This window comes from Scomber scombrus, chromosome 6, assembly GCF_963691925.1.
Source record: "Scomber scombrus chromosome 6, fScoSco1.1, whole genome shotgun sequence".
NCBI classification, from domain to species: Eukaryota; Metazoa; Chordata; class Actinopteri; order Scombriformes; family Scombridae; genus Scomber; species Scomber scombrus.
The window spans coordinates 10,549,518-10,569,927 of NC_084975.1; the positions used below are offsets into that span (position 1 = coordinate 10,549,518).

The 20,410-nt window shown below is 41.1% G+C and overlaps 2 protein-coding genes across 2 annotated transcripts in view; one reads left to right on the forward strand and one right to left on the reverse strand.

Annotated features, from left to right (window-relative positions):
• mical3a (microtubule associated monooxygenase, calponin and LIM domain containing 3a) overlaps positions 1–20,410 on the reverse strand; it is a 70,257-nt gene that overhangs the window by 45,222 nt on the left and 4,625 nt on the right. The window contains exons 2-3 of the mRNA XM_062420136.1: positions 1,383–1,796; positions 4–211 (exon numbers count right to left, since the gene is read on the reverse strand). Of these exons, the coding sequence (XP_062276120.1) occupies positions 4–211; positions 1,383–1,661 (487 nt within the window). The 5' untranslated portion in view covers positions 1,662–1,796. The remainder of the gene's footprint in view (positions 1–3; positions 212–1,382; positions 1,797–20,410) is intronic.
• LOC133981972 (E3 SUMO-protein ligase ZBED1-like) lies at positions 6,990–8,817 on the forward strand. Its single transcript, XM_062420855.1, has 2 exons — positions 6,990–7,574; positions 7,960–8,817. Exons 1-2 carry the CDS (start codon positions 6,990–6,992, stop codon positions 8,815–8,817), a joined length of 1,443 nt encoding a protein of 480 aa, XP_062276839.1.

Genomic DNA, 20,410 nt, shown 5'->3' on the forward strand with positions numbered 1-20,410 from the left:
TACTGATATGATCGATAGCACCAGCGCAGAATTTGCCATAGAACTTCTTGGCCCCGAGGCCCCTGAGGTCCTGGATGGTGAAGGGCCATAGGTGCAGCACATTGTTCCTGGAGAAGGCATCTCTCTTCTCTAACAGTACCACTTTGGCTCCCAGGAAAGCAAGCTCGATGGCTGTACGTAAGCCGCATGGTCCTGCACCGATGATCAGACACTAGAGACATAGAGATGCACATTCAGCTGTAAAAACAATGTCAACCATACATACGGAGGGTGAGGATAAACTTCAAGCTGCATTAACTTGATTTTCTGGATACTTGCAGGCTGCGGAAAGAAAGCTGTGAATGCAACGCTATCATACCGTCACCTTTTTAAAATGATGTGGCAAATTAGATTTAGAGTCATGTTTGTAATAACCTTCGCTCTATTTTGGACCTATATCATCTCTTGAGGGAGATATCTGGCTCATTAGCTGCTAAATGCTCCACTCTGTTCAAGAGCTAGTTGCTAACTGTGTCTGTTTACCATTTTGGTGCTGAGCAGGTAATGCACAGTGGGCTTTTAGAGCTTTTTTACTCAAAACAGATGAGACAACACTATGAGAACAATGAGAGTGAACCAAAACGGTAAAGTTGCAGCTGGACAGCTAAACAATGAGTTGCAGAGTCTAGTGATAATTCTCAATGAATGCATCTCTATAACCAACGCCCTTGACTTTACACACTGTCATCTGACACATTTCTATTATAAAAAATATTATTTTATAGTCACTTTAAATGCAGACAAATAATAAGATACACATATATAGACAAAAACTTTACAAAAAGGCAATAGCTGCAAATCAAAGGGGACAAATCAAATTTTCAAGACTGAATTAGGTGAATTTTCTCCTCAGAAATGAATGTTGCAGTGGTATCCTTTCATATGAGATACCACTAATTATCCTCTAGATTAGAGTTTATTTCAAAGGACTTTGCTTAAAGCAGGAAAATTCATCATGTATTCCCATTGCTTGAAGAACTCACTGAACTAATGTACAAACAAGTATCACAATTTATGGACATTAACTAAGACTCAGTAAGTTTTGTAGAACTCATTAGATTATTTTCAATTAGTTTTGCCTCTAACTTATGTATGCACCTCTATCAGTCAAACTGTCTTATTTTCTGTCAGCTATACACACAGTACAACCCAAGAGTGTTCCTTTCATTTAAAGCAATCACACACTGGTTTGGCTGATAAACACAAACATCACATGATTCCTCAACACTGAGGTTCAGATTTTAGTTAGCCAGCTAGCGCTCAGTGAACTGATGCCGCCATCAAACAAAGTCATCTCATGCAGCTTTACCTGAATCATACAGTTTCTAAAGGTGCAGGCTTACCTTTGAATTGGTGCAGGCACGACCCTTCTTGTACTCTTTATGGCCTGCCCTCTTGTCTAACTTGGCCCAGAGCGCCTTGGCCTTCCAGTAGTTGAGTTTGGACTTGAGCTTGTGATAGAAGACCCTGCACTCGGTGGGCTTTACTTCCAGGTAGTCACACAGTTCCTGGAAGGCCTTGAGTGTTCCCTTGAACGTTGACGCCTGGACGAAGTTGTCAAATAGGACATGGGACCGGTTCACCCTGTCTCCTCCGGTTGCACCAGCACCTCCATCCCCCATTGTCCAGACTCACACAGAGCTGTGAGGGCCCTTTACCGCCCCCCCCCCAGACAGGGGTCTCTGGGTCCAGCCCCAGCCCTGGAACACACTCTCTCTGGTGGAGGGCTCTAACTTCCTGCCTCTGGCATCCTCATTCTGTCAAAGAGAGAGCGAGAGAGAGAAGACACTTTAACTTTCTGCTACAAAGTTTAGCACTGAATAAAACACAACCACATGTTGCAATTGGGCATAAAAGCAAACTTAAAAGATTACAGCTCTTGAATCCACAAATGGTATCAACACTGTCTAATCCAACATAAACAAGAACTGAAAAGAGATCTCCATGACATATGCAAAGAATCGAGTTGAGATCGCCTGCACAAGTTGCTTCTTTTGGCACCTCCTTCATGAAATGAACGCTGACAGCTGGTCAGGCTAGCAACTAAGGCAGTGATTAAGGATAAAGGTCAGGTCAATTCAGATCTCACTGTCATTTTTTCTGCATTTCTCAGCGCAATGCCCTCAAACAACCTCTTATCTGTCTAGGAATGGGACTGCCGGACACAGGAAAGGCACTGAACCCACACAAAGCCACACAGGAAACGCACAGGGCACGAGTGTGTAGACATGTCTGTGTGGCACCGGATCACTCCAGACAGACTTTTGTGCCCCAGACACAGGAAATAGCCAGTTCATCCCAAAACACGATGAAACAAACAGTCATTCAAGAAAAATCAGTCTCCACAGAAGCCATATATCAACAGTTTTATCTCTTCTTCCTGTGTAAATAATGAGAGAGACTTGACATTTGCTGTTGTTTCAACTGCTATGACTTGCAGCAGTGCAGTTTTGCATGTTCGCAGGGGGACGAGATCATACGTGTTCTCTGACACAACTTAACTAATTCCAACTGGTATTTAGCAGCATGAACGGCATTCACAAAGTCAGCTTTTCTCTACATCAGTGCAGCTATGTTCAAGGACAGCAAAAAGTGGCGTAGCGTTGTATGATCAAGCCTAAGACTGAGAAGTATTCCGTGAAACAGTGGCTCTGCTTTGCATTAGCTCTCCTGGGCAACAAAGCAGAAACTGGCCTTTCTTGTTTACAATTGTTCAGCAATTAGGATAATTTTACTGAGGTTTTCCCTACGCAACCGACTGTCATGCAACATGAAGAAAGATTACTCTGAGCGTCAACATCAGTTAGGAAAAAATACAAAACATTAAGATTATGTTTGCAAGTGAGATGGTGTCAGCTGTTACTCATAACAGTTGTTATAAGTAACAACTCTAATAGTTGTGATGAGGAACAGCTGAGTCGATAGAACATCATTATGCAACTGATCGGTGCATGGCACGTCAATAAAACAGAGATTAAGTGTTTGTGTTTGGGGTATAATCCTTTGCTCTAAAGACAGAGACATCAAAGGTGACGACATGACTAGCGTTGCAAAATTCTGGGAATTTTCAAAGTTGGAAACTTTCCATGGGAATTAATGGGAATAAACTGGAAATTTACAAAATTGCATGTTAGCCCATAACAGGGAATTTAAATGTAGTTAGAAAAAAAACATTTTGTAGCATAATCTTGGTTAAAACAACCAGATTTAATGCAAATACAGTTGAATATCTACCTTATTCCTCAATCACATGCACATAGCACATTACTTACTACAGGGCTACACCGCCTACATGCACTGTACATATGTTTATTTACTCAACATTCATGTTTTTGTTGCTCAATAAAAAAATTGATTAATGTTCTAATCACAAATAAATCAGTCATTTTTCAAAAAATGTATACAGTTGATACGGTTTGTATAATTTACCCCAAATTTCCAGTTAATTCCTGTTAATTCCCATAAATTCCCATGGAAAGTTTCCAACTTTGAATATTTCCAAAATTCCCCAGCATAACTTCCCATGGAAAGTTTCTGGAAATATACCGGAAATGTATGGGAATTGTTCCGCCGCTTTGCAACCCTAGACATGACTCATGACATTTTCTAAAATCCTGAGCAATATTTCCACCATCAGCCTTTCTCTGTCCAGGATGTTGAGCTAGTTCATGGAAACTAATGTAGTCCTGGTCCCACAGGCAAACACACGATGAAAAGGAGGCAGGTACAGAGGTCAGCAGGCTTCCTTTTCAGACCCTGCCAACTCCTCACCGCAGTGAAAGCAGCGGAGTCTGGGTTTGGCTCTGCCTCAGTCAGTCAGGGTCAGGACTGAAGATTCAGCGCCAACAGCACACACTGAAAGGACCTCATCCAACACAGCCATTTAACTGGCTACATCATTTCCTTCATCCCACTGAAACTCACAGCATAGTCTGTCGGTGTAAGTGCATGGCTTGACTATCACCTTAAAAACAATTTAACAGTAAAGGCCGTCTACACCTGCAGCAGTTGAGGTCTGGCTTGATAAATCATCTGTGACAGACCCCCTACTTAATGCAAATTACAGTAAAGCTCTTCCTCTTCCTCTGTGTGACAGTAGAGAACAGACAGTAATGTAAATATTGATCAAGCAAACCAAATTAGAGACGCTCTGATAGATTGGGAGTCGACACGAAATTAGTCACAGCTGTCACTCAAACACCAGTCAGGCATCTGAGGCATGTTCCTGTCTATCTCAACAATGTGAGATGCTACAGCTGATTGCAGAGCAAAGCACATTGATATGCAGTCAGGCTTGCATTTTCTTCAGTGTCTGGTAAGTGCTGGAGGCGTGTGATAGCACGCTGCGAACGATAAAGGAGAATTTCAAGGTTATTTGCCAAACAAAAAGGCCAGTATGTAAGCTTCACATCCTCAGTAGTCGTTTTCTTGGCGCGTGGTATCTAATCCACGCAGCATGCGTCCACAGCAACAATCCAGAGTGAGAGTGAAGGTGCAACAGATGAAGTGAAAACTATAATGACGTTTTTCAGTGTCAAAGAGATCAACAATTGCCAACTCCAATTAAAGTAACCTATTATATAACAAAATATAATACCGTTCAGGCTGGAGTCTTTAACGGTTTTAAATACAACCAAAAACAGGCTATCAATTGTCAGCAAATTCACCTGATATCAGTTAAATAGTTTGTCTGTCTGCCAAGAGAAATTTTGACCCCGACATTTTGAATTAAAAGGAAAACAATGCAATCTATAAATATTGCTAAATAGACATACATTGAGTTAATCACTTTGTGCTGGAAGTTAGCAAAATAAATTCAATATTTAAATACTGTTATGGTGACAGCCGATAATTACTGAATCAATATGTATTGTCATATTGGCAGTCAATCTCTTTACATGGTATATTGACAGATATACATGGTTCAACATTAAGGCTTGACCGGTCTGATTGCCCAGGGCAAATAAAATGCCACATTGGGCTAGTAAATCTGGTAACTTTAAAATAAATAAATAAACTAAAAAAGTAATAAAAGATCACTGTATGATAAATTATGTTCTCATTCTCGTGCACATAGCATAGTTGCATTCCTGGGCTCGCATCAGAGAAAATTGGCATGCGCTGTTGGCCAATCAAGAATTGAGTCAGCTAGTAATATGTTGTGTGAAACAAACATCCCTCAGGATTATGTGAGCACTATCAAACAAAGGAATCAATGGAGTTTTTCACTCGCATAAATACTCTCGAGAACAACAAACATTAATAAGCAAAATCAGGAAGTTTGGAGTGGATAAAATCAGTCTAAAAATGTATATGACATCAGATTAGGGAGTCTATTCCATTATTTGAAAAAAAAACTGTGGGCTAATCAACTAAATTTAGTGTAAAATATAGAAATGTAGGGGATCGTATCATTTTAGTTATTCAAGAATATTTGTTGCTTCGCTTCTATAACACTCTGTTTCCTTGTTCTATATCATTTTAGTCTTTGCTTTTATTTGATGACCACTAACAAACTACTTTTCTGAAACACCTCCCTGACCAGATAAGTCAAAAAACATGAATGTTGAACCCTGTTATATCACTATATTTAAAGAATTCATAGGATACTCATGTATAATTATTTCATTGACAAAATCACACTGTATTTCCTATGACAGCAGATAGTTCTGTGGTCTTTTTTCCCTGACAGTGGAGATATCATCTTGTGCATTTTGTTTTATTTTGGTGGCATTTCCTGCCCTGACAGCGGAGCCTGCGCCAGAAACGTCCCCACAGAGGAGCCCTGAAGGCAGACAGGAGAACACCTTAAAACAAAAACACACCCATCAATTCTGCCCTGAATTCTCACACCCTGCTCTTTGACCCCATTTCAACTTAACAACACAAGACAGGCAAAGAGATCACAATTCATCAGCATTTAGACTGTTTTATGAGGCGGAGAAAAAAGCATGTCATAGGAGACCATACTTAAAAAGAGCACACCATTTTTTGCCTCTGAAATCTGGTCTCAGGGGGATAATAATTTTCTTTACTGTGAAAACAAATATTCTTTTCAAGTACCAACTTTAGTCTCTTGTGAAGCAACCTTCCCCATTCACAGCAGGGACACAAATATTTTCCTTTATGTGGGATGTTCCTGTAAAGAAGGGTATGCTTCATGTCGTGATTGAGAAGTCCCTACCACACAACAGTGATCAGGTAACGTAACCATGTCATGCCCCAGATTTATGGGCTATAGGCGTCACTATTTCAGTGTTTTCAGTTGCAGTTGATCAAAGTTAATTGTAACAGTTTGGTTGTCTAAAAAAGTATTGTTCAGCATTTGGTTGAACTAAAAGACCCTCTAAAGAGTCGGATGCTCAGGTTTTCTGGGAAGTAGGGATGGGAAATCGTCCCTATTTTCAGATCATCCGATCGTAGTCACTGGCGATCGCCGATAGGCGATCCGATCGGCTGAGAGGGCGGGCGCAGTTACGTCAGCTTAAAAAAAAAAAAAAAAACAACAAAAAAGAAACTCGCCTGGCGCTAACATGGCCGAAAGCAATTTGGTGCCAAAAAAGAACGCAAAATCGGCTATTTGGGCACATTTTAAATTTTACCCGGATGTCAACGGTGAGCCTACAGACCTAACGCAACCTATTTGCACAATATGCACAAAATGTGTGCCTGTGAAGGATAAGCAGACCACAAATTTATTTGGGCACATACGAGTTCATCACCCCTCCGAGGCCGCAAAACTGCCCCCAACCAGCACTGCTACATCAAGTGCTGCAACCCGATTAAGCACAAATGCGTCTCGGCAGCCCTCAATATCGGCAGCTTTTGCAAAATACATAAAATACAATCAAGGCAGCGAAAGATGGGCCCAGTGTACAACGGCTGTTGCAAGATATCTGGCGAAGGAGTCCGTCCCATTTCAGACGGTTGAGAGAGAAAGTTTCAAGAATATGCTAGCTACACTGGATGCGCAATATGAGCCGCCTGGCAGGAAATATTTCTCGGAGACCGCAATACCGAAACTATATGATCAGCTGAGAGGGGAAATTACCAGCGAATTAAAAGAGGCCAACTTCGTTGCTCTGACAACCGACATGTGGTCGAGCATAAACATGTCCCCCTATATGTCCATAACCGCTCACTATGTTTCCAAAGATTGGACATTAAAATCCAAATGTCTTGAGACAGCTTTTGCACCGGAGAGTCATACCGCAGCGGTGCTCGCTGAAGCACTCCAGGATGGGTTGCAAGCATGGGGAGTAGGAGAGGAGAAAGTGGCCTGCATCACAAGCGACAACGGAGCCAACATCGTTGCAGCTGTTCGTGATCTGAAGTGGCCATGGATCAGCTGTTTCGGGCATAATTTGAACTTGGCCGTCAACAATGCCTTAAATAAAGAGAAAGCCAAAACGGAGCGGGCTTTTGGCGTGTGTCGCCAAATAAACGGAGCCTTTTCGCACAGCTGGCAAAGGCGGCAACAACTCAGGAAAGAACAAGAGCAACAGGGGATAAAGAAACCGCTTTCTTTGATAACTGTAAGTATAACATAGCCTAAAAAATACAAATACAAACAAAAGTAGCCAAATTGTGGCTTTTACACTGCTACAAACATAGCCGTTTTTTTAAACCAAGCGATAGCAAACTGTTTCCATCTGGTGTTTTTCTGTTTAAAATCATACACCATTGCTCGCCAGCATGGAGTATTGTCATTCAAAAAATAAAAATAGGCTAATGTAAATGAATAACCAATGATAAAACATATAGGCTATTTTGATCATTATGTCTACGTCTACATACAAAAACAAATAGCTAAAAAACTTTTACACAGGGGACAGGGCATTTAGAAAGTATCAATACGCCTATTTGCTCTTACGTAGCCAATTACCATATTTCCCCGTTATGTTTTCCCTTGTAAAACAGGATTGCGCAACGCGCTGGGGCAGCAAGTATGCAATGACAGAGAGGATCCTGGCCCTGCTGCCTTACATCAGAAGGGTTTTTGCCGACGACAGGAGCCGGCGCACACTACCAACCATAAGCTGGCAAGATGTAAGCGTGCTGGAGGCTGTCAAAGAGGGACTGAAGTCTGTATCTGAATTTACAGACATTATGTCGAGTGAGCGTGACGTCACCATTTCATCGTTGCTGCCTCTGCTGCACATGAAAGATACCCTCAAGGAGAAAGACACTGATGTCAAACTGACGGCAGATATAAAACGAACAATCCTGGAACAGCTCGACAACAGATACGACAACGACAAGACCATCCAGTTAATGCGCACAGCTAGCCTCCTTGACCCGCGGTACAAGGCCCATCACATGAGTGCTGCCGACCTGGACTATATCAGATGCCAGCTGGAGGATGAAATGGTGCTGTTCTGGAAGAGGGACACCCCCAGGCCACCTGTGAGAGTCACAGATGAGGAGGATGCAGGAACCACCCAGCCAACCAAAAAGAAAAAAACACTGGGCAGTCTTCTTGGCACAGTCAAGCCTGCTGTCGTTGCAACGCCGGAGCAGCGAGCGCACGCTGAAATGGCAAATTACCTCCAAGAAGAGGTAGCTGATGGAGAAACCAATGCCCTTGAATGGTGGAGGAGGAACGGAAGCCGCTTTCCCTTCATGGCAAAAATGGCACAGAAATATTTGTGCATTCCCGCGACTAGCACGCCTTCGGAGCGCATTTTCAGTAAAGCGGGGAATGTTGTAACCCGGTACCGCAGTCTGCTAAAGCCAGACAAAGTCAACATGCTTGTCTTCTTGTCAAATAATTTGTAAGCAAAAGTAAGCAAAATATATTTTTTATTTTCACTTGTTTTCGTACAGTAGGCTGCAGTGTTTTATTGCTTAATGTTTTGTTTTAAGCTTTAAGTTTGTTCGAAATAATGTCTAATGATAGACAGACCTAAATAGGCCTATTATTTCGGAGCGATTTAATGTTGGTAGCATTTATATTTTTGTAAGACAATCTACCCTTGTGCTGAGCTTTTTTGTTTGCACATTATTTTGTTTATTACAGCCTATTATTTATTTAGAAATATAGACTAAAAGTAGGTTTCGCGCCACAGCCTGTTGGTGAATAATTTCCAGGCTGTAGGCTCTTTATTTTTTTGAAGTGAACTATGTTGACAGCTGTTAGCAGTCGCTTATTTATTTACTTATTTATTTAGTCTATGTAAGACAAAAGTGTCTGTGACTCAAAATTGTATTTTGTTTTGGTTATTGTGTGAGGAGCATTTCATTTACGCAGGCTGATCTCTCGATTTAAATGTGCCATGTAAAAGTAAAAGTTACTTGTTGTTCAAATGTACGCGTGAATTAATATATTTTGTGATTAAAAAGAAAGATAATATAGCACACCACTTGTGGCGCACAGAGAAAAGTGTTTGGTAAGCAAGCAAGAATATGAAGAACAGAGGAGACGTGAAAAAGAGAGCTTGCGTCCGTGGCGCGGACCTCCGAAAAAAAGTGAGAAGGAAAAAAAAGACGCAACAGGGTTGTAATTAAGGGTTTAATATTCAGTCCTCAGTTGCACCGATCAAAGGGCTCTGTATGCAGACGTGTTGCTCCACCAGAAACATTTTCAAGTACACAGTAGGGCGCAGGTTGTAGAGATTATTTCTTTAACATCGAATGGCAGTAAATTATTAAAAGATCGCCATTTGAAAAAAAAAATCATGATCCTCCCTTCGATCGCCGATCCGATCGAAAATCACTCCATCCCTACTGGGAAGTACATTTTGTTTTAATGGTTTTAAGCCTGTTTTGCACTAGCGAAAATTAGCACCGGCATTATCACAATTAACCATAGACTGTACAAGTAGGTATTTTAATTGATGTTTAACTTTTTCATTTAGCTTCTAACTTCACATTGAAAACTTAGTAAAGAAACGGAAGCTCAAGCTAGGTTTTTATTTTAGAAGCAAATCCTGCTTCTCCCATGCTGCCAGGAAAAACTGGTTGATGTTCCTTCCCTTGCTCCACTATGGTGATCTGTTGTACATGCTCGCCTCTGACCGATGCTTACATTGGCTACTGTGTACCACATTGCTCTGAGGTTTGTCACAGGCTGCAAAGCTCTCACTCACCATTGCACCCTACATGCCAGAGTTCAGTTGCCTGGTACATTTATTTAGAAATCCATCCTTGGTCTGCTCCTCTCTTACCTTTGTGAGTATATCACACCCAAAAGTAGTACTTACTCTGTGCACTCAAATGACAGCCTCTTACTGTCTGTCCCTAAGGTAAGCACTGCACTTGGCAAACAGACTTTTATGTTCTCTGCTCCTGCAGTCTGGAAACATTTGCAAACAGATTTGCAGCTAAATGAGCTGATCGTGATTAGGGCATTTAAAAATGTAGCGAAGCGTTTGGAGGCAAACTCAATTGGAGTTTTAGAATTGCTTTCTTAGCTAGATCCTTATTCTCCTGTCTGTCTTTTTAGGCATGTGATTCTGTGAGTTGCTAGTCTGAGGCAGGTCTACTGTGACGTACTACACACTGACCCAGCTTAATAATAACAGCAAACCTGGTCTATAATTTGAATAATAGTAGCCTCCAGCGGAGACCCATATGCCCACTCAACGGGAGAGGTTACACCATGTGTTTCTGTTTGGTAGAGTACAGTTATACATGGAGGACAGGGAGGTTATAAGACATCAGTATAAACGACACATTAATAATATAAACGAAGGAGGTGGAATGTTTTTTAAATAACTGACAAAAATACAATACTAAAATTCCAACCAAAAAAACAACTCACTTTACTTTAGCAGACTCTCAAAATCTCCTGACATCTGGATGAGCTGCAGCATTTCACACACAAATGATGGCCCTCTCAGACACAACACAACAACAGTACCACTGTGCTCTAAAACCCATTATTTCCAATGGCTACGTTGAACTTTAGGAGTTGCGTGCAGTGACGAATACCCACATGACCAACAGAAACAATGCATGCAGCCAGGCATCCAAGGCAATATGGAAGAAATATTGTGTGTGTGCGTGAATTCCCTTAATTGTGTAACAGAAATGTACGTTTCTATCAAGAATTCAGGAGCCCCACCTTGGAAACACGTTTCCAACCAAGTACGCATATCATGTATGTTTTAGTCAGGTAACTTCTATGGAGGCAATATGTGAAACTTTGCCTATTTTGCTCCTCCTCCACAACTTCCATGAACATGAACACCTAGCCAGATGTTGCTGAACCCATAAGCAAGCGCAACTCAAATCGCATTGTGTATGAAAGGCCATTACAAACAAATTACATGTAAGCCCTTGCGCAAACACACACAGCTTCTCCCTCAGTACAGTATACACACACACACACACACACACACAATGCCTTTGCTTTTTACTGGCTGTATTACATCATCATCTAATCTAAAAATAGAACCAGAGATTAGGCCAGTAGGCTACACGTTGGTAAGCATCACAATGTCACTACTGGTAGTAATACATAAACAAACTGTGCAGAAGAATTTATTCAAAGCTTTCATATAATATCAAAACTAGTGGCAGCTTGTTTGTTTTGTTTTTGCAAGTCTGTTCACTCAACATATTCCATTTGTTTATTTTAGCAGCATCAGATTTGATTTTCATTTATTTTTCAAAGTCAAAGCCTAAAGAAAAAAACACATACAAAAATCATAAAAGCAAGCGAGCACAGATTTGATGATTAGACTTAATCGATGACTGACAAAAAATGAATCAGCAACTCTTTCGATAATAGAATTGTTTTGAGTCATTTTTGGAGAAAAATATTCAAATTCTCTAATTCAAGCCTCTAAAATGTGAATCTTTTCTGGGTTGTTTAGTTTTCTATAAAATGTTGTAAACTAACTATCTCTGGGTTATGGACTGTTGTTCGGGCCAAAAGACAACTTTTGAGGCCATTTGGGAAAGAGTGATCAACATTTTTCATCATTTTTGGACAATTAATAGACCAAACGATAAATGACTGAAATGAGAAAACAATCGACAGGTTTAATGACATTAATATTCAAAAACAGAGAGAGACCATACAGGAGAATCAGAAGAGTTTGGCGTTGTGCGCTCGAACAGCAGACAGAATAACTGTGATGACAGGGCTGACTGTAAGCTTGCGTGTACATGTGTGTGTGTGTGTGTGTATCCTTAAATAGAATTTTGTCCTTTGTCTGCCTCCAGCTTTGGGATGACAGATAGTCAGAGGGCACCCTAGAGATGAAATTAATATCCTGACCTCTCTCCTCCTCTCATCCATCAGAAGACTTGGCAGAGAGCAGGAGAGAGGCCAGGATGCAATGTTCTCCTTCTCCCTGAGCGCTGGATAATATCTGAACAATAATGGATGTACAAGTAGAACATTTAGTCCATCGAACTAGTAGCACACCACACCCAATTTACCAGTTGAGTTACATACTTGCATTACTCCCAACAAGCTTCAAAATCCATAATTTTAATTAAGGTATCAGTCCATTTAATTTGGTTGTCAATGGCGTTACATCCCCGTTGAAGCTGTTTGCTAAAAGTGGTCAAACTGATTTTATTATCCAGTTTAAGACACATTTTTTACAGTACACTTTTTAGATCTTTGTCATTTTAACTATATCTTTTAACAAGAAGAATGATTTTAGTCACTGGACATCTGAATCTTAGAGCGCTCTCATTCAATACTGGAATTCTAAAAGTTGTTGCCCCCATTAATCAATTGGGCACAAAAAGATGGGAAAATAGGGCCACGGTAAAAAAAGTTTCCCTTTAAGTTAGGGTTAGGGTTAAAGAAACAAGCTGAGCAAATGTTAGCTGCAGCTTGGCTCGCATCCCCTCTGGACGTCCTCTGTAGGCTGAACAACGTTGGAGAAGCACTGATTTCTAACACAAAACTACATTATTCAGTGTTTTTTACAGGTGTTAAATCACTTGCTCCCTTTTTTTGGAGAGTAGGCGACCTCTGCAGATATTAAAAGACATCTGCGGATAGTAAAGACACCTCTGTGGATATTTCAGCTTCTGGTAAAAAACACCTGAACGATGAACACTGAAGGAATCCTAACTGGGAGAAGCTGACTGCAGACCACCATCTGTATGGCAGTGGGGGTTGGTGATCCCACCGTACTTCACACCATCATCAAACTCCATCTTTTATTATTGTTTTAATTGAGAGACGCCTAGTGGCAGAAAATTACATACTGTGCATTAAAGGAGACTGCCGTTTTTTGTCTTTGTTCTTGACGGTTAATGATCACCTTAACATCCCCACTTGTACTCATTATGATAGTCACTGGAGATGGCTGCAATACAGTTTGACATAAATGCTAATTACAGAGCAATGCAGCAGCAGGTGTGGTCTATTCATGGTCTGCCTGCAAGCTGTAACTAGATCATACTGACAGCTCAAGTAGAGAAGCAAACTCGTCTTTCTCACTTATTTGTTAGTCATGCACATAATTGTAAGGCTAGCAATTATGAGAAATTCACAACTGTCGCTGTTTAAATATAAACACAGAAGAATGCCAGGCTAATTATTATTATAGGAATAGGGTGCCATTTTGGGAAATACTTGCTTTCTTGCTATGAGGTGGTGTAGTATCATCTGGTTAGAGTGTCAAAGGACAAATATCTGTTTTCAGCACTTCAAAACATTATTGCAGCTCACGACAGCCACTGTAGTGCAAATGTAATACATGACTGACATCATAAGGAAGCTTTAATCATCCGCCCTCTTTACCTCCACCCCCCCCCCCTCCCCCCTTCACAGGGAGATCAGAAACAAGGTTACAGAGCAGCTGCTACAGAGGTGTCATTCAAATATTATTCAAATATTATTAGTATGTGCGTAACCTCATTTTGATATAACGCCTACAGTAAATCAAACAATCCCTCATTGATTTGGTAGTCGCACTGTGATGCTTCAAACTAGAATTTCCTTTTCAAAAGGCGTTTGAGGGTGCGTGCGTGCCCCGTGCACAGCGGTGCATAACAATGAAGGTGCTACCAAGACCCATTCATAAAACTGGGCTGTGTTCCCACCTACTTAAAAAGGGCATCAGACTAAAATAAAAGTGTTTTCTTTGATTCATGTTTCAAAAGCTTTGTTGAGGATCATTACTGTGTCTGCCTGCAAACTGTACCTGTAAACAAAAAATGGGAATGTTTATCTTCAGGTCAAACTCCATCCATACGACTACTTGTGGCCTTACAGCAGTAGTATAATAAACCATGAGAGGTCTTATGAAGAATAAAGTCTATAAACACCAGTGTAACAAGTGTGTTTGTCTTTGTAAGCAGATGAAAAGCCAGCAGCAATATTATTACCTGAAAAGACTGAATTCATGGATTGTCAGTCTTAACATTATCACTGCATGTCAACAGGATGATAACATACATGAAGCTGAAGTCAACACATTGGATTAGAATAGCTGCAGTTCTCTCTTTGATATCTTGTTTGTGTCCAGCTCTTCATTATGAGTCTATGCAAACTACTAAGCTACTCATTGATATATTCATATTCACTGGTTTTTCTGACAGGGAAAAGAGTCTATTCACATCAGCTGACAAAAGCCTCGGAGCTCACTGAGCACACAAACATTTGTTGACTGAAACTCGTCTTGCCTCTGGCAGCGGCCGACTCCAAACCATCTGGCTTTTGAATCACTCCTGCTTCTGACAGTCAGGCTGCGATGTGCAGCTGAGCACTTCATTTTAGCTCCCCATAACTGTTAAATACTTCAAACAACTCCAGCGACAGATCAGCTTCTGAGCCGATAAGCATATAAATTTCATGTTTGGCCTTGCACAGAAAACTCCAAACAGGCCGACGTATTAATACTCAGCCAGCACGCTGGAAACGCATCATGTACTCTGTCAAATTCATCACTTCTGTGGTGTCCTGGGATTCAGAACAGTTCTCATTTTTTTTCCCTCCTCCATGTCAGACCATAATATGCTACCAGTAAATGATACTAAATCATCTTTATGGCTTTAAAAATGTTGGAAGTATCTAAATATTTTCCATCTTTACAAGATAGGATGTGTGAAAATGTGTGAATTTATGATAGTATGATTATGTGGATAATATTTCCTTTATTGTGCAGTAGCCTACATAAACAGTGAATGCAGTTTTTGGGAGTTCTTGTCGCTGTCCTATTAGTGACACACTGAAATAGAACAGCTAATAAGCCACGACCAGCACCACTTGACCTTTTGAAGCTTTCTTTATAGTGTGTTTATATTGTGTGCGGTGAGACATCGTGGCGTGGGCCTCTGTAGATGGTGCACGAGCTACGAACGTGCACAGACGCATTTTTGCTCAATGCGTTGTAGCATTCTCTGAAATGACCGGGACAACAAGCAAGACTTTTATTTGTTCAGCGTATCAGCAGCTCATCTAACAATAAGTAAAAAAGACTTAAGACACAAAATGAACTACAATAGAGAGAGCGGAAGGAAAGGAAAGTAGGCTGCCTGGCAACAGTAGTAAACACCGACATACCACCAAACATTGCATTTGTTTACTGTGATTACAGTGTACATTGCAGTGTAGTAATTACTTTTGCAATAACTACTGTCGCACAATCAGATGGACCTAGTTACAAAAATTCAGACGGCCACAACCAAGCACCAAACCCACACCCACTCGATGATGTCATTTTTGGCGCACACACCCTCACACCGGGGACACTGCACAGAGCACAAACCTAGCTTCATATGGTGTTTTCTGAAAGGCTAATTTAATTGTAGATCAGAAAACATTGTTCTCCGAGTGATTTGATTAATATTGGTCCAAGTCTGCTCAGCTATGCTGCCAAGGAAACCTTCAATTCTGTTCGAAAAGAGAGTGAGCTAAACTTAATCTGAGCCTCATCACATCTCTGAATATACTGGCCTGTATTAGACTCATTCCAACCATGACAGAGGTTTTCAAATGGACTGCTGTAAAAGTGCAAATAGCACAGCAAATGAACACAATTACTTTAAATTTCTCTCCGAGGGGACTCAGGGGAATATTTACTGACAACAAAAGGTCTTTCTTCTGAAATTCATATCGACAGTTATTGATGAGTCTGTGCCAGTGCCCAGACTGCTTGCTTATGGATGTCAAACATGCTCAATTAGGGCTGCATGCCAGCACTTGCCACAGCTATTTGATTTCGGAAACCTCTCAAATCCCAACTTGAATGCCACTTCTACCACCTTCATGCCATTCATAACAAAAGCAGAGCAGGCACCGCAGCTATGCAGCCATAACACAGAGACCCAACCACAAGCAGAGTAGAGGAAACATGAGCCCTGTAGAGAGCAGCTATAAAAATCTTCATGGTTTTCAATATTTGGTTATCAGCGTTGTTAATTTGCATGGTTCACAGTGGGCAGTGAGATGGTGGCGTGTATCTGGTTACTCATACACTCAGATCTATCCTTCCCAGTAAACTAGGAAGTGTAATCTGAGGCTGGTAGGCAAACATAGTCAATACAGGCTAGTCTCTGATGCTTGGTCATGACCGTTGAGGAATGGAGGCATGCAGGAGAGAAGGAGAAAGCCAGAAAGGGAAAGAAACAAAGAGGGTGCTTCAGAGTGACTGTATAGATATCTACTGTACCTTAACTGATCTATTATATAACTTTAGAGAGGCTAACTGGAAAATGAAGTTATAAATAATCTAAACATGGACAGGAATCAGGTCTCATGTCAATCTTAATGGATTTATTTTTTCATTCTTTTGTCTTTCTGTCTTAAACATGAAGGATGATGGACAGGAATATAAACACCAGGGCCAAGACATAAAAACTAACCTTCGAGGGCTTACACATTTTAACTCACAAAGGCTAACACGTGGTAAGCTTCTTACTCAGACGGGCCATGGGAAACTACAGTCCAACTCTGCTCACTGTCCCAGCTCTCCTCTCTTTCCCATATTAATTACAAAGCTAATGTTTAATCTTCGAAGAGCCCAGTCAGACAGGAAGAACTCCAGGCTGTGTGGACGAGTGCCGAATGTAACAGCAGGCTGAAAATACTCTAAGAGAGACGTGAGAAATCAATTAACACTGACGTTACTGACATTTTGTCATTCCTTTCCAGAGTTGACTGACAGCTCCCCGACATCTGTCTGTTTTCAATATTTTAGTGCAGTAAAGAACAAAAATCTGAGGAAAAACAACAATGGAACACAAGGAACGGTTTACCATGTGAACCTGGACCATCGCATTTTGAGATTTATTCCTTCCATATTTGCCAACCACCAGTGCCTGGCACCAATTATCTCAATTTTAAGTGAAGAATTTGAAATAATTTCACGATCAGCATCATCCGACAAGGACCGAAGAACCAATCTGCTGTGCCGCAAAGCCTTGACGGGACATTTGACAGTGAGCTACAACCGGCACAAGCCATAATCCTGTCACATCCACACTTGCTTTCTCTAATCTCCATGCGTGGGTGCGGCTGCGAACAGATCAGATGGTAAACAAGTGACTGGTTGTGTGGGGATTGTAAGATGAGGGAATCGACAGAATGAGCCCTCACTGACTGGCAGACTTTCTATCTCGACCTGCAGACGCTTTGACCTTTGTCTTGGGCTCGAACATCCTCAAAATCTGGCATGTGACGGCCTGCATCAGCGGGCTAGCAACCTGGATCAACCAGGATACTGAATGAGATGACTGTAAGCTGAGAACTGTGGAAAGCAGGTATACAAATATCAGCAGGGCAAAGACCAACACTCCTTGGTATGAAGTTTAGTCAGTGAGTGCATACACCTAAAACTCATTATTCAGTGTTGGCTTTCACTCAGGCGGTAACGAAGTCTCCTGTTTAAATTGTTGCACTGCTGCTGTATACTCACTCTACAAAGTGAATACAGTCATAGTGTACACAGTGTGCACAGTCTTTGTATTTGAGTACATGTCTTGTATTTTCAGCTGTGGTAACTTGAGAAGAGTCCAAAAATGTTACTTCCCCCTATTTGCAAGTCCAACAAAATAAGAAAACCTGTAAAAATGCCACAATGTGAAATATTTGAAATGGTCAAATAAGGGTTTTGATCGCACACATATGCACATCAAAAAGACAGAAGCGTGAGAGGCTTTCTTCGCAGCCTCACACTGCTCAATCATTTCATCTCCCTCATGCCAGTTCCAAATAGTTTAGCGCACCCAGGACCAGAGGAAAGATGGCCTTCCTGTTTGAACCATGCAGAGCAGCAGGCTGATCCAGTACGAAAGGTAACCGAACACCCACACAGAGCCATGAGACGCACCGATAGCACTTTAATCCCTGTCACACATTACAAGATGCAGTCGGCGGTGGAATTGAGGGTTTGGCAGGTGTAGCTCTGATTACATTTAAACACAAGGACAAGAATTTTAAGTACTTGGCAATAAGTCATGTTTCAATAAATAAAAAGAAGAGAGGAGGGGATGGATTAAATGGGAAGTAGGGGAGTGTAGATACACCATACAAGCAGACACCATCAATTCCACTGTGACAGGTCACAAATCTAAACCCAATAAATGACTGTGGGAAAGGCTGTGCACTTAAAAGATAAGCCATTTTTATTCATAACGTAATGCTTAATTTTACATTGTTTACCCTCTGGCTCTCTTTCCAGTTTGCTGTTGGGAAAGTGGTTGAACCAGCGACTGCAGCATCCACCTGGAACAGGTGTCAGCTAATTATCTTTCTGAAGTACAATAAAGCAGGTATGGCCTCATGGTGGCACAAACCCAAGTCCTCCAATTGAGATAAACTCATTAGTCCTTACAATCTAGTCCACTAGTCCAGTCCATCACTAGTCCATCAGTTTCATGTTTTTATACTAAGACTGAGATAAGACTGCACAGCCAAAAAGAAGAAGCAGAAGGGTAGCTGGGGCCCACTGCTGGTTACTCCTAGACAGAGAGAAGAGATTTGAGTGTCTGTGTCAGTTTTTACTAAGGATGTCCTGATCAGGGTTTTTTTCCCTGATCCTGATCTGAGTCATTTAAGATCTGCTGGTACCGAATCCCTACCTGATACTGCACAATGCAAACTAATTCAAATCAATCCAATGTACATGCATGACAACTGAATAGCTCTGTAATGCATTAAGAAAAAAAGTGCCTGTATCCAAGCTGTTCCTTAAGGTGGAAGTTTGGAGATGGCTTACTGTGCCTCCAAAAGCTCCAGAAGATGGCGAAAACCTGCATCTCTACCACAGAGATGGGCTGATCATCCAAAGCAATGAATTCCATTAACTACTCTATAATACTCATGTTGAAAAAATGTCTCTCCTTTTACAAGTATTGTTTGATTGCTTCAGTACAGCCTTTGCCTGAGTCATCTGAGTGAACTCACTGTATTCTGTTTGAGCGTTCATTTTTTAGGTGCTGTATCAAATTGGCAGTACTGAATGCAGCTCTGTTGCTACCACCTTGCAAAATGCTTACATTGCAGACATTAAAAGTGGATGTTGGACTGCTTTTGTTTTCCAATTTGTGATTTGTGACATTTTAGCCACAGGTATGCCAGAGTACACTGCTGCATCCTGCCACAAACTGTGCTCTCCGTTTACAACACTACAACACCTGTGTGACAGCTGATGTAAAATGAAGAATCAGGCTTAGATTCAATATAGCCAAAACCGATCAGTAAAAAAACAAAGCCTTAATTACCACTGATAAAAATCTTGGAAAAAGGATTAGGCTTGTTTCTCCATCAGACCTGCCAGAGAAGAATTTGTTTCTTGTCCAGATAAGCAGGTAACAAGGCTCCAGGGCTCCCCCACACAGAACCAGACAGTGAATGTGAAATATGATGTGGTCCTTGGAGGGATGAGTGGTTTCTCGGAGTGAAAGGGCCCGACTTGGGAAAAAGGTTAACAACTATAGGCTCAGCAGCTGTTAGACGCTTCCTGAAGCCTGATACTTACAGAAGACAAGCTGTTAGAAACAAGAAAAGGTAAATATATGTTCTAGTATATAAAGCTGTGTCAAAATAAAACCTGACTGTGTGCCGTATGGCCCAAACCTATCAGGCTACACCAGCCTCCTACTCGGTAACACCCCAGGGTGCTATTGCTCTCTCATCTCTTAAAATAAAGAGACATGGTTTACAAATCATGTAGATCCGAGTCGACAGAGTTTGCAGAGTTCACACTACAACAGGCAGGGATTAATTTCAGACTAGAAAGAAAAATAAAGGCAACTTCAACCACTAAGCATGAGACTAATGTGATAAAAGTCACATGACCAAAGGTTATATTTGAGTTACAAAGGTCTTTGTCAGTGGGGGCCCCTTCTGCAAAGGTGAATGGTTAGATGTAAAGATTTAGATGTTACAGATGTTAAGTTTATGTATGGTGATGAAAACACATGTCAGCAGTGCTTAAATCATGTGAAGTACATG